Below are 15,147 nucleotides of genomic sequence, written 5' to 3'. Positions count from 1 at the left end.
GTCTCTTTAAATATCAAATATGATAGTGCGACAGGGTTACATAATATTACTCATAACTGTACACAGATTCGGAATAGCGTAGCAGGCATAACTCTTGGTTTTGGTTTATTCGGCCGTCTTGTTCCGTTTTCCGGATTGTATGTGCATCAAGCTTTAATCATTGAATCTTTATTTTAATATTTTAATGTTTCTTACCTATACTTAAAACAGTATACATAGACAGATACGGTTATTTCTAATATCCTAATTAAGGACTCAGTAAAAATACCAAATCATTTAATCAATAATTATTTATTGCACATATAACACACACATTTTTTTTGACGTGACTTATTGTAGATTTGCCGCAGATGGCATTAACTACTTGGCCGGACAAATGGGGAGCGCTAAGGCTCTCACCCGGTACAACGTTTAAGACAACATGCCTGAGGGCGCCCAGTTGGGCGCGAACCTCGGCTCAGGGCGTCGTCTGAGAGGAAAAATATTTGAAAGAATTAATCGACCCTAGTGGGTCGATAGCGATAAGCGCTGAACGAGGGAAATCGTCGACCACGCCGGCGGGGTCGGTATCGGGGTCCTGAAGTGTTTGGTGTCGCGAGCTGATTGGCTGCCTCTATGGCTAGAGTGATCGGGTCGTCGGAATCGTATATTACGTCCTTCGGACGCCGATACTTTTCAGTACCGTCCCTAAGCGGAATGTACTCGGAAGCCGCAACTACCAGGGGGTTTGGGTGGTGCGGAGCAGAATCGAAAAAACGTTTGGAAGCTAATTTGAGCCATTGGGCAATGGTTGGCAGACCTAGGTCAATGTGCAGATTTTCATTGCGAAGGAACCACGGAGCTCCCGTGGCTTTCCGCATAACACACACACAACACATAGTGATGGTATGTTTTACAGCTCCCTGATGTAGAATGCTAATATGTCAGTTATTTGCCATTTATACTCGTAAAGAGGGACTTTCCAGACTAAGTTCCCCATAAAATATAGATGGCGCTGTACAGATTTCAAATTCAAATTCAAATTCAAATTCAAATTCAAATTCAAATTCAAATTCAAATTCAAATTCAAATTCAAATTCAAATTCAAATTCAAATTCAAATTCAAATTCAAATTCAAATTCAAATTCAAATTCAAATTCAAATTCAAATTCAAATTCAAATTCAAATTCAAATTCAAATTCAAATTCAAATTCAAATTCAAATTCAAATTCAAATTCAAATTCAAATTCAAATTCAAATTCAAATTCAAATTCAAATTCAAATTCAAATTCAAATTCAAATTCAAATTCAAATTCAAATTCAAATTCAAATTCAAATTCAAATTCAAATTCAAATTCAAATTCAAATTCAAATTCAAATTCAAATTCAAATTCAAATTCAAATTCAAATTCAAATTCAAATTCAAATTCAAATTCAAATTCAAATTCAAATTCAAATTCAAATTCAAATTCAAATTCAAATTCAAATTCAAATTCAAATTCAAATTCAAATTCAAATTCAAATTCAAATTCAAATTCAAATTCAAATTCAAATTCAAATTCAAATTCAAATTCAAATTCAAATTCAAATTCAAATTCAAATTCAAATTCAAATTCAAATTCAAATTCAAATTCAAATTCAAATTCAAATTCAAATTCAAATTCAAATTCAAATTTATCTTTATTCAGCCTTTCTATTTCATGGATAACATTTATTATGCATTTTTATCACTGTTTTTGGGTATAAATGATGACCCTTGTTATTATACTTAGGCACAACACATCTTGCACCCATTATTATTCTGATCAAAATATAGAGAAACAATATAGGTAGCGACATAATTCTATACCGTATCAAATCCAAATATCAAGTAACAATTATTTTTAAATTTAATGGTCATCATCATCATCATCATCAGCCCATTAACGGCCCCACTGCTGGGGCACAGGCCTTCCCTATGGATGGGTAGGGAGATCGGGCCTTAAACCATCACGCGGGCCCAGTGCGGATTGATGGTTATTAACGACTGCTAATGCAGCCGGGACCAACGGCTTAACGTGCCTTCCGAAGCACGGAGGAGCTCGAGATGAAAACTTTTTTTTTTGTGGTCACCCATCCAATGACCGGTCTTTGCGAAAGTTGCTTTACTTCAACAATCGCAGACCGAGCGCGTTAACCGCTGCGCCACCGAGCTCCTCAAACATAGCACGAATTTTAGGAAATTTAATGGTAGATGCATATAATGTAATGATTTTTTTGAATAATTATGTACCCAAGCAATGAGGAAATAGGTTAAATTTGTACAGCGCCATCTATATATTTTTTGGGAAACGTAGCCTGGAAATTCCTTCATTAATACTCTGTTTTATAGAAATAGAAACAATTTGGTCTATCTCATTACTTATTAATATATTGCCATAGGTAGATAAAGTTCAAAGTAATAAGTAACATTTCGTGGATTTCAATGTCTCATTAATCATAATTTCACTCATATATAATCGCATTCAAAAATTCGTGCTATGTTTGGAATGTTTCTATGAACCGTAATGACGCCTACGTGCATGTCAAATCGCAATAAAAATCCGATTGGGTCTATTATATTCCGTTTAAGACTTTTTTCTGACTGATAAATTCACCTGTATAAAAAAATCATTGACATTTCAAAATAAATATAAAATACCATAATATTTTTTTAATATCTATCATCATTTTTATATTATCATTATCATTACTGACAAGTTAATGAAGAGTATACCAAATACACATAATAATACACATAATAATGTAATAGAGTATACAGTAAATACAAAATGACTATACTAATAATTTGAATATTATTCTTACTATTACAATTAGCCATAAATCAATTGACGTAACACTATAATACGCATATAATTTTCAATTAATATATTATAAACATAAAAATATGACAAAATATGAATTACAAAATAAATATTCTTCAAAATAATGCGGTCAGAAATAAATAATGCTTATATTACTCTAGGGTTAATATAATTATATACTATATTATATTTTTATATATATTATGCCGTAAATAATATAAAAATATAGTTTCCATTGGTTCAATAGTTACAAAGATTAACCCCGACATAAAAATAAATATAAGTCAATGTGTGTAATGTTAGTGACATCGTAACGAATACTGAGGGGGATGATTCAGCTCTTTTTTCTGAGTTCAAATCAAGTTGAATTTTTATCACTTGATATTAACCCAGAATCATGGTCTGAATCATACCCCCCAGTATTGCTTACAATGTCATTAATACCCTGTATCTGAGTATGCGAGTATCAATACAATATTATAGTAGACAGATGTACCCCATCTGGTTGAACTTTCCTTCACCCCGCTATTGTGTTCGACGATGAACCGACCATTGTGCTACAGTCACTATTATGCATAGAAACAGGCGCTCAATCGACCCGCGTAGGGTTACCCTAAGAAAATAATTTAATTCCACAACGCCTCGCGATTAGGCGCAAAAGAGAATCTGGCATTGATGAATGAATGTCTGTATCACGGTGTATACGAATTTGCGAACAAAAGCCCTAATGGAAGGCTGTGTGATCCATAAGGTGAGGTCACTAGCATCAACCCTGGATGTTATTTTATTTTCGTGAACTTCATCAATTACTCATCAAATTTTGTTGAAGACACGCAGTAGCGTTTTTTGACGTGGCGTGATTAATCTTAAACAGAAAGATTAGTTCAGTATAATTAATGTTTATATTTCCAATCTCTCTCTTTATTTAAGAGCTGCGCTCTTGTCGGTGGAGTAATCGCCATTCCTCTCTTCTTCCCGCCAAAACCTTCACCTCCTGATACGACACGACCTGCACCTTCTATTTTATTTGTTTCATAAATGTTCTCCCTTCCTCTCCAATATAGATAATAATATTATTAGATTATTAGGTTTTAATATTTCCAATATAGATCACATTTTACAACAGCTTCAATGCGCACGAATTAGATCTGTTACAGTACAGAAACCAGTGTTGTGAAGTTCATTAGCATAGTGCTATGTTGGCGACAGCCGCTTTGCTAATTCCTTTTTTTTATAACGTTGAATTTTCCTTTTTTTGGTGTTTTATTTAATTTTGCTTTTCTTTCTTTGTCAGTTGTTGTTATCACTTTGTGATCCTTAGTTTGGTTAGGACATTACAGGCTGATCACATGATTGTCCGAAAGTAAGATGATTCTTGCTTCGGAAGGCTCGTTAAGCCGTTGGTCTCGGTTACTATTTACTGATGTAAATGTAGTCGTTACATAAGACATGTCAGGAGCCTTTGGCGGCTCAGTAATAACCCCAAAACCAGGGTTGTTGAGGTTGGTATTCCACCTCACAACCCGCACGTTAAGAACAAAAGAAGTTGACTTTTTTGCATTCCGAACGAGTGCTGATTACAATATTATGTTAGCAGTTTGCATTGTATTTGTAAAGACAAAGGGGCCTGTCGTCCTGTCGCCAACAAATGATGTATGGTACAGTCCAGATATGGCGGATCGATTTTTTTCGTCGTAGATTTGTGTCACGTTAGTAGAATTACATACTAAGGAGTATTGAGGGTTCTCGTTTGGTGAAATAATTGACACGACATGCCAGGATCTATGTGGGCACGAACCTCGGCTCTGGTCCTTACGGGCTTACATCAAGGTAATAACGACAAGGGTTGTTATTCGGGACCGCGGTTTGCTGTCGCAAGCTTTTCGGCCATCTCTATAGCTAGCTTTAAATGGTCGAATATAACGAATACCTATTTGATCGAAGACGGCTAGCTAGAGTAATAATTATGTCTATCTGACGACGATACTATATCTTAACATTTATTCAGATAACATAACTTCTCAGACATGTTCCGGTTCTAGGTTTTAACTCCAAATATTGCATAAAATATATAATAAAAACACGTTACTAATAAAAATGTAAGTATAAAAACTATGAAACATAATTAGGTGCACAAACAATACTTAGGTACTTATTTTAAAATAATCATGGTGTCTACGTATTAAATGTGCATTATATATTTTTTTAAGATTTTGATTTGATTTGCCCATGAGTAAGAGTTTCGGAGAAATATTTTATTGTTTCATACGTTAATAAATGTGTACTTAATATAAAATAACATAAGAGGGCTTTGTTTGTTATGTTTCACTGCTTTCTACCTATTCTAAAAAGCATATGAGAGAGCTTATGTCGATTATACGCTCTATGTGGTATTTTTACAATATAAAGTCGACATAATGTCTTTTTAAAGTCCAAACATCATTGTTTAACTATTGTTACTAGAAATCTCGATCTTCCAGATAACATACTATACCCCAGTGTCTGCAGCACAATGCATAAATGCCTAGCTATCTGATCTCAGTGTAAGCCAAGCCAGAGGATTGCTCATTTCGTATGCAACACGACGGTACGACGTCAAACTGCTCGCCGCAGCCTATCCTCGGAACGTGACGAGGTTCAAGACACGTATTTTATCAACTACCCGCCTGTTTCAATGAGCAATAAATAGGACCATATTTTAAATATATTTTTTTTATAATGTAAACTCACATGATTATAAGCGTTTAGGACCTTTGGCGGCTCAATAATAATTCTGACTTACAAACCACATGATAAAAGAAGATTTTTTGACGTGTCTTATGCGTTATTTAAAATTAACTACTTGGCCAGACAAATGGGGAGCTCTAAGAGCTCTATTATTTAGCATAAATGTCAAATGTATATTTAGGTGAATTGCTTCAATGTTGCTTCAGCAATGTCCCAACTTGACATTTGCGCATATGAATTTTTTAGTGCGCAATATCAACAACTATCAGTAATATTACACGTTCAGATGAATTGCTTCAATATGGCCAATGGCCAATCTTATATCACACGTCAATACTATATATTTTTATCACTGTCACTGTCGATAGCCGTCATCATTCGCAACTTGGCTAAGACTGTTTTCGGTGAAGTCGGTTTTAGAATTTACAACTTCAAGCTAAAACCTAAAATGTTATATTTGAGTTTCACAACGCGTAATGTTCATAAAAGCAGTCAATAAAAGTTAGACTATAAATATGTATTCCAATCAAATAGGCGGAGAAACTGACAAGTTTCTAAGCTATAATCAAATAACTTCAGGTAAACCGAAACTTAGTTACCTTGATTGTTAAGGTCGTTTTTACGAAGTTGTTATAGCCCAAATCAGAAATTGTCTTTACAAATTAAATACGATTAAGTTATTTTTGACTAAATTAATAGGCCTAATGGCCTTATCTCACTGAACAGACATAGTCTATTATTTAATGATAATAAAAATTACAAGTCCTAAATATATTCAATATTCAATATTCTTTATTTGCATTATTATTTATTTTATTTTATTTCTTTATTTTATTTATTCTTTATATAGTTATTACACTGTACAGTAACAATAAAAATAAATATTACTTTGAACCTGTAAAATGCCTGCTCAACAAGCCATTGTTTGAGTCGTCGTTTATCAATGTCAAAATGTATCGACTCCCTAACATTCTCAGGCTGAATTATATCGGGTGTACGTTCAATAGCCGTTTGACATCCATCTACGTAGATAGCATTCGTATCGTTTATTAAGCGATCGATATAATTCGATATATAATTTGATAATCGTTTATGATTCAAACATGAATTCGAAAACAAATTCAACAATCATTGGTTTAGGGCTGCGCTGGATTCGAACCTGCGACCTCAAAGTGAGAGTCAAGCGTTCTACCAACTGGGCTTCCATGGCTCCCTATAAGACTGTTGCAAAGTCCCCCACGGCGCCCTATAAGACTGTGTAAAATACGATATTTAAATAAAAACCGAAAAAAAAACGAAATGAAATGGTGTCAAAATTGTAGTAAGTAGTTTCTGTAGTCTTTTACTACTGCAATGAGAGTTAAACGTGTATGTATTTGTAACAGAAAAAATAGGACACCTACTTTTTCTTTTTTTAAAGTTAGCAAACTGTCACTGTTACTGGGTTGATGGGGTTGGTAAACCATCTCACAACCCACACGTTACAAGAAGAAGAGACAAGAAGAAGCAAACTGTCAAAAAACACTAAATATATTTTTGTTTAAAAAGTGGCAACCCTAGATTGAAGGTCACCTTTATAATTATGAACATCAATCGCATTTGTCACGCAACAGGTGACAATAAAAAAATATCCAAAAAGTCGCCTTTTCCTTGTCATTCTCTTACCCAATAAAGTTTTCAACACGATGCTGTCGTCGCTCAGATAAGTTTTGACAGGCTCTTAGATGAACAGCCGAAGTTTATCTGTCGATGTTCACTTCTATCAATTTAACTTAAAAAATATTGATGTTTGATTTGACGACGTTTTTGCCGTCACTGGTTTCTCAGCTTTTAGTTTGGCAGGTGTCTTTATGTTCAGTAAACATTTCTGACGGTTCTGAGATAAATGATGACGATTGACTCGCCCCCTATTATGTGCGACTTCATGTCGTAAGACCGAATGCCCTTTTAAAATCAAAACACCATTGTTTAACTATTGTGTCTGGAAATGTCGGCCTTACGAGATCTGCCTACCCCTTAGGGGATACAGGTGTGATGCTTAGTGAGAGAAATGAAGAGCTTAGAAATATTTGTTATCTGTGACAGCCCTATTCGGAGAACGCGTGACCGCGAAGTTTGAATCCCGGCTCCGATTGTAAACTACTGTATTCGACTTTATGATTTTGAGTTCATGTTTAGATCATAGACAATTGATATCACGTGGCTTCCAGGGTTTGTGCCAGTAGGCTCGTCCCCTATTACATGGGATTTAAACACAGCTGGCGAGGAGTCGGTGTATATTACTGTATGCATCTGCTTACCACTTTGGAGATACAGGCAAGATGCGACGCTATTTTATCTACGTTTATCTGCCTTTCTTTTTAATATTATGTCTTTTACATCTGTGAGTCACCAAGAAATTTGCACTTTACCGCCAAAAGTAATTCCAAACAAAACACGACGATGTTTCTTCAGAACTCAGCTGTTCCTTCACCTGTTTACCTCCAAAGTTCTTCCCCCAAGTAATTAAAGCAACTCCAGGCAATTTGTCAAACTAGTTAGAAAGTTATTTTTGTCCGTCGACACTTTATAATGAAATTAAATTTTATGAGAAGCAAAAATGTCTGAGAGATGGAATTTTACAATGTCAAGTTCACGATCGGATGCTACGACAGGTTGCTGGGGTGATTGGCATCGTTTGTTTTATGCGTTGAAGGGATAACTTTTGAGTTTTAGACAACTTTTAGTCTGACGGGATAAAGTCATTCACGACCCCGATACCGATCCTGCCGGCGTGGTCGACGATTTCTCTCAATCAGTGCTTATCGCTATTAATTCTTTCAAATATTTTTTCCTCTCAGACGACTCCCTGAGCTGAGGTTTGCGGCCAACTGGGCACCCTCAGGCTGGTTATATTAAACTTTGTATCGGGTGAGAGCCTTCAGCGATCCCCATTTGTCCAGCCAACTAGTTAATGCCATCTGCGGCAAATCTACAATAAGTTACGTCAAAAAAAAAAAAGGATATAGTCGTGTTGAGGGCTTATTCGGTTGCGTTATAGGTACTCACCTGTCTCTGTCTATGAACGGGTTAAATCGGGGTGTCGCCTGTAAGCGTTACTTTTCAATCGCTTTGAGCTAAGTGACAATGTGTAGAAGTCATCATCCTCCTGCCCTTATTTCACTCTAGGTGGATCGGCACAACATGGTATTCCTCTTCCATTCATTTCTGTCAGTCGTCATCTCACCTTTCACACACATAATCCTTCTTTATACAAATCATCCTCACTTTCTTGGGTCATCCCCTACCCCTATATCCATCCACATTCATACTCATAACTTTCCTCGTCTATGCCTTTCATCCCTCTTCATTACATGCCCATACCATGCTAACCTGTTGCTCCTCAATTTCTCAGTTACCGGCGCTACTTTCAGACTTCCTCTATTATATTCATTCCTAATCTTGTCCATTCTGGTCACACCACACATCCATCTTAACTTTGACTATGTGTTAGTGTTAAACTTGATTATACTTAGCAGACAAGTATTTCTGAGCCTAAATTCATATGTACGGTTTGTGATTCATATTTGAACCCTTCTAGGCAATTAGCGGACGAGGCATTTTCATTTTTGCTTAATGTAACCAAAGTTTAGTAAGAAACTGCTTACCTTTCACCAACGTCAATATCCCCAAAGGCATCACCAGTATAGCTACCAGGAGATCAGTTATTGCCAGGGACATCAAGAAGTAATTCGTCACGTTTTGCAGTCTCCTCTCCCAACATATGGCCAAGCACACCAATACATTTCCAGCTGCCGTACAGACCACTAGCACCAATGCTACCAAAGCCCACCAATTGTTAACAATTACTTCTTGACTCAAAGTCGTGTTCTGATTGTCATTCAGGAACTGACTGTCATTCAAGAACTGACTGAAGTTGTAAGTCAAGAAGGAGTAGTTTAAGATGTCCCAACTGTAAGTGTCTGGTGTACCGCTTGAAAGTCGATTGAGATCAAGCTCATGCATTGTTGCAACCGTGCGCTTTTATTTTCATTTTCGTTCCCACTATTCTCATCTTATTTCGTAAATGTGGTAGATGGTCAGCGGGTTCATTGTTGGCGTGTGCAGTTCTTTAGTGTTGGGTAACGTAGCATCTGTAAAGAAAGAAAATGTACATTAAGGACGTGTCATTGCATTTTTTGTAGTAAATAATTATCTTAAAGTCGAATGTCCTTTTAAAATCCAAACCCCATTGTTGTTAACTATTATGTCTGGAAATCTCGGCCTTGGGTAATGTCTATTGAATTTCAGATTCGGGTAAAACGGGCAAGGAAAATGCAGTTGTCATGAATAGTTATACTATTACGTGTCCTAGCGCCCTTGGTGTTGTTCTAGACAGTTTAAGCCATTCTTTAGGATTTAATTTGAGTATTAAACCCAAAAACTGTCAAAATATAAGCATTCACACTCACAATTCCTATAACATAGAATTCTTTTATTAAAATTCAAAGGAATATCCTAAACAATTTATTATTCCGAATGAAGCAAAAGCCACTCTTGTCATTTAATTACGGGCCAATAATTTAATTACGAATTTGAGATTATCCGTCATTCAAAATAACAAATTAATTAATTAATTTAACAACTCCAATTTTATACTCAAACCAACCAAGTTTAATATAGTAATTATTATAATCACAGTTGTTAGGAAGTTCTTTGAAATGGGAAACGCCTACGATTTTGCAGAGTTGGTAGTCGTATTTCATGGAACAATTATAACGGAATGAAGCTGGGAGTAAGCACCTCTCATGCCTTTTCCAGTGTCAAACATAGCCTTCTGACATGGCTCATAAAGTCCTATATTGGGCTGAAGGTCTGCCTTGAAATGCAAACTTGGCTACCAATTTTTTATTGCTTTGACTATCTGTCATCCTAGCACATCTCAGCTTAAGTTCAGCAATTCACAATACTAACCTAAATTAGGTACACTTTAAAAAAACCTAAATTAGGTACACGCAAAACTTTGAGAGACGATTGAGACCATTACTCTGAGTTGATATCAAGTGGAATTTTCCGTCGCAAAAGTATGGAACTGAAAATAATTTAAAAAATCATAAAAAAAATCATGAATTATTCGACTGAAAATTCCATTTGATATCAACTCAGAATCATGGTATGAACCATCCCCGTCAGTATTCGTTACGGTGTTAATAACACCCATACCTACTTGTATGGCTACCTCTATGTACTTGTATGGAGTGTTAGTGACATCATAACGAATATTGAAAGGGATAATTCAGATCATTATTCTTAGTAAATATCAAGTGGAATTTTCCATCGCAAAAGTATATAATCGAAAATAATTTAAAACAACTGAAAAAAAAACGTTAATTTTGTAACGGAAAATTCCACTTGATATTAACTCGGAATCATGGTCTGAACCATCCCTCTCAGTATTCGTTACGATATCACTAACACCTGTATAAAAACATCTTGTTATAAGTAGTTACAAAACCTGTAAGTAATTGGGTTTATTTTCCCTTCGGGTTGGAAGGTCAGATGGCAGTTGCTTCTGTAAAAAAGCAGACTTATCAAATCCTACAGGTTAGGTAAGCACTAGGATGGCGTTAGAATTTAATCTATTTGTCAAGAGCTACAAATGAAAATATCCTGCCATTGTAATATATTCATTAGCTAACTAGTTATAAAGTTCCGTGACCCGTTTAAAATTTAATCGGGTCGATTCAAAACTCATTAAAATTCTCTGTCCGAATTTTAAATAAGCATTATGGGATCCCGCTGGCTGACTGGCTCATTTATTGATGTATGATATGCATTGGTCTTGTAGAACAAATAGAAAACCAATCTCTGTAAAAAAGTATCCGCGGCGCATTTTATCATAATCATAATCATAATTTATTGCAGGTCACAGTTTTACATTGGTGGTAGGTATAAGATATAGTAGGTACATTGTGACACCCTGATAGGGCACAGTAACTTTTTTTTTTTTGTTTTGGTTTTCCCCGAAGGGTAAGTCAAAGGGAACTATGCCCATACAGCCATGTCTGACGTATTTTTTTTCTTGATGATTGATGAAATGATGAAAGGTGATGATGATGAAACCTAAGCCCCCACCCTCGGAGTAGACTCCTACTCCGAACCCCAAACGAATTAACTCAAAAGTCCGCATAAACTTTTGAGTTATGAAGCGGCTTCCCGGCACGAAGCGAAAATAGGCAGATACACTTTGTTTATTGAATACTTCAATATAATAACACTCGCGAATGTCTTCCGACTAACTTAATGCGATCATTAACCACAAAACACCACTTCGTATTAATTATACTTCGTGCTTCGTTCTCGAGATTAGTAACCTGTAAGATGATAAGCTTGAACACAATGTAGTAACGCGTAGTGACACCATTCATTGCACACATAGTTGAAAGCATATAGAAAAAAAAATAACAAAAGTAATTCTTTTTTTTTTTTTAAAGGGTAGTCTTATATTGTCTGCCCCACTCGGATAGTCTCCGCGCGCTTCATTCGCTTTTGTGTGCTCCGCCATTCTGCACGGTTCAAATAATTGACCTATAATTCGAGAAAAAACTCTTAGAATGCAATAGTTTTACTAGCTAATAATGTCCAAAAGATACAGTGAGGATATTGGTGACGTGAATCACATTAACAAACGTCTAAAAACATTAGAACGCATGATAATGCGTTCACGAAGACCTCGTGCTCGAGTTATTGAATCATCATCGTCGGAAGCGTCGTCACGGGAACCATCGCCTACTTCGAAGAACCCACAAGGTATTTAAGTAGTACAAACTTTCATAATTTTCGTCAAGTTCGATATTTAAATTTTTATTATGTACGGCTTCGTCAGACACTTTAGGTGTTTATCTCGCCACTGCATAAAACAAGGTCAAGGTCAAAACATGACCAACAATCTGCCTGTTCTAAATTCAAATTTCGTTACGGCACAATCGGCAATCGGATAACTCTTTGGGAGTTTTTCCACCTCCACAACGTGCTCAGATTCAAATATATAATTATATATTATATAAGTACCTAGATACTTATAACCACATACCTACTATGCTCAATCGGTTGACTCTCTGGGAGTCCTCCACGAGTACGGTATAGGTATAGATATTTAGGCACCTTTTTTGTTCACACGAATAATTCCTCAGGAATTAAAATATGTTTGCGTGTTTTTCTATGGGAAATACACCTTACATTAATTTTCGGGTACAGGGACGTCTGTGGGACTATCTCGTAATCTCGGATTTTGCTGACGTATGATTCTGTGAGAGTCATACCACCCCCTAGTTACGACGCGTATCTTTATACGTGTATAATTTTGTCATCTAGGCGAAGAAAATCGGCGCGACCGGACGGCGTTGATCGTCACTCTACACGGACCCAACTCTGATGTCGAACCGGGACCGTCCTACGCGGTGGCTGAGAGGACTGCGACCGCCACTGCCGTCGCCGCCGCCGTGGATGAAGCTCGGGCTACCACGAGTACCCCACCTGCTGCAGAGAACGTCCTCGACAGCGCATTGTTAGAGATTCTCGGCGATGACCCCTCGGCAACCATACAATATGGACCGGATATACATAAGGACCTAGCATCCCGTTTCGAACACCTTGCGACAAATGGGTTAGATAAAAATGTTCGGAAGGAACTGGTCGACAAACATCCTATTCCGGGTAACTGCGGCCTCATCGGCGCGCCTATACTCAACGCCGAAATCAAAGCTGCTCTGCCCGATAGTATGTACAAGAGGGATAAGGCTATTGAATCCCGGCAGAAACAACTCGCCACGGCTATTACAGTCCTTGGGGCAGAATCCATCACTAGACGAAACTTCGCAATGTTTTCCCTTAAAAAGGATCTAAAAGAAAACTTAAGTACTTCCAAAGTAGATAAATATCTCTTCGGAGAAAACTTAACCGATACCTTGAAAACGGCTAAGACAGTAAACAAATCGGGCGCCGAGCTTAAGGTGATAAACAAGGTGGGGAAAAAATCTGCTGTTCAAACGCAGAAACCTCAGGGAAACAAAGGTTTAAACTGGAAAGCTCCAGCACCGCAGCAGCAGCGCAGGCCGACGGGTGCCGGGGCTCAGAAGAACCGCGAGCCTGCCACGACGACGTGGGCGAACCGCACGCGCGCCGCCGCCGCCAGGACGTCGTCGCCGCCGCGCCGCCGCCGCTAGACCCGGTACTGTACGCTGGACAACTAGCACAGTTTTACTCGCAGTGGTCACTTATCACTTCCGACCATAATATTTTGAATACAATTCAAGGTTATAAAATTATCTTTGCCCGACCAGTCGTGCAACATTATGTACAACCGATCCCAAACTACTCTAGCAGTGAAATGCAATGCTTTGAAGAGACTATTAATAGCCTACTAGGTATCGGCGCCATTTCAGCATGCGAACACTGCGAAGGACAATTTATATCTAGTGTTTTCCTGCGCCCAAAACCTAATGGTCAAATGCGCTTTATATTAAACTTAACTTGAATAAGTTTATTGACACAAGTCACTTTAAGCTAGAGGATATTCGTACATCAATTAAACTAATGTCACAGGACTGTTTTATGGCCACCGTCGACCTATTTCTTAATAAAAATTCACGAAGATTCTCGTAAATACTTGAGATTTATGTGGAACAATAAACTTTATGAGTTTAATGTACTAAGTTAATGAAGCCTGTAATCAGTCTACTTAGAGCAGCTGGACATATTTCCACAATATACCTTGACGATATTCAATTGTTAGGAAGATCATATCTTGAATGCTCTTACAACGTGAACTCAACTATTAATCTACTTACCGCTCTTGGTTTTATAATCAATAGGGAAAAGAGTCAGTTGACCCCTTCAAAATCATGTAAATTTTTACGCTTCATCTTGGATTCACATACTATGCAAATAACTTTGCCCCCCAAAAAGAAAACACATATCAAAGCAGAGTTACAAAATATCATAAACATTACTAGGTGTAAAATTAGAAAATTTGCTCAACTTATAGGACTTCTTGTGTCTGCGTGTCCCGCAGTGGAATATGGAATGTTATATACAAAACAGTTAGAACGGTGTAAGTATTTAAACTTACAACCTCATGATGACTATGACAGGTATATGAAAATCCAGGAAAACTTACTCTCGGACTTTCAATGGTGGCTACGTGCTATAGAGAGCCCTGCGCACCGTATTCGAGACGACTGTTACGCGGTTGAAATATTTTCTGACGCCTCAACTACGGGGTGGAGCGCGGCCTGCGGGGGTGACACCGCGAATGGGCCTTGGTCACAGTCGGAGCGCGGGATGCACATTAACTATCTCGAAGTGCTTATCTGCTTACTTTGCGATTAAAATTTTTGCAAAACATTTAAAAAATTGTCCAGTTTTAATTCGCATAGACAACGCTACTGCGCTATCCTACATTAACCGCATGGGCGGGATTCAATTCCCACATCTCACTGACATTGCTAGACAGATCTGGCAATGATGTGAACATAGGAAAATCTTTATAAAGGCTTCATATGTCCCATCTAAAGAAAACATCGTAGCTGACACTGAATCCCGACGTTCACATCCAGAC

At 37.2% G+C, this 15,147-nt stretch overlaps 1 protein-coding gene across 2 annotated transcripts in view; it reads right to left on the bottom strand.

Moving 5' to 3' along the window:
* LOC126382086 (5-hydroxytryptamine receptor 2A) overlaps positions 1–15,147 on the bottom strand; it is a 173,531-nt gene that overhangs the window by 73,911 nt on the left and 84,473 nt on the right. For both annotated transcript variants that reach the window (XM_050031811.1, XM_050031813.1), the window contains exon 2: positions 9,197–9,682. In XM_050031811.1, the coding sequence (XP_049887768.1) occupies positions 9,197–9,554 (358 nt within the window). In that variant the 5' untranslated portion in view covers positions 9,555–9,682. The remainder of the gene's footprint in view (positions 1–9,196; positions 9,683–15,147) is intronic.

Source organism: Pectinophora gossypiella, chromosome 3 (genome assembly GCF_024362695.1).
Source record: "Pectinophora gossypiella chromosome 3, ilPecGoss1.1, whole genome shotgun sequence".
Classification (NCBI taxonomy): Eukaryota; Metazoa; Arthropoda; class Insecta; order Lepidoptera; family Gelechiidae; genus Pectinophora; species Pectinophora gossypiella.
Note: the sequence above shows the minus strand (reverse complement) of the source record. Positions and strands in the feature narration are given on the sequence as shown.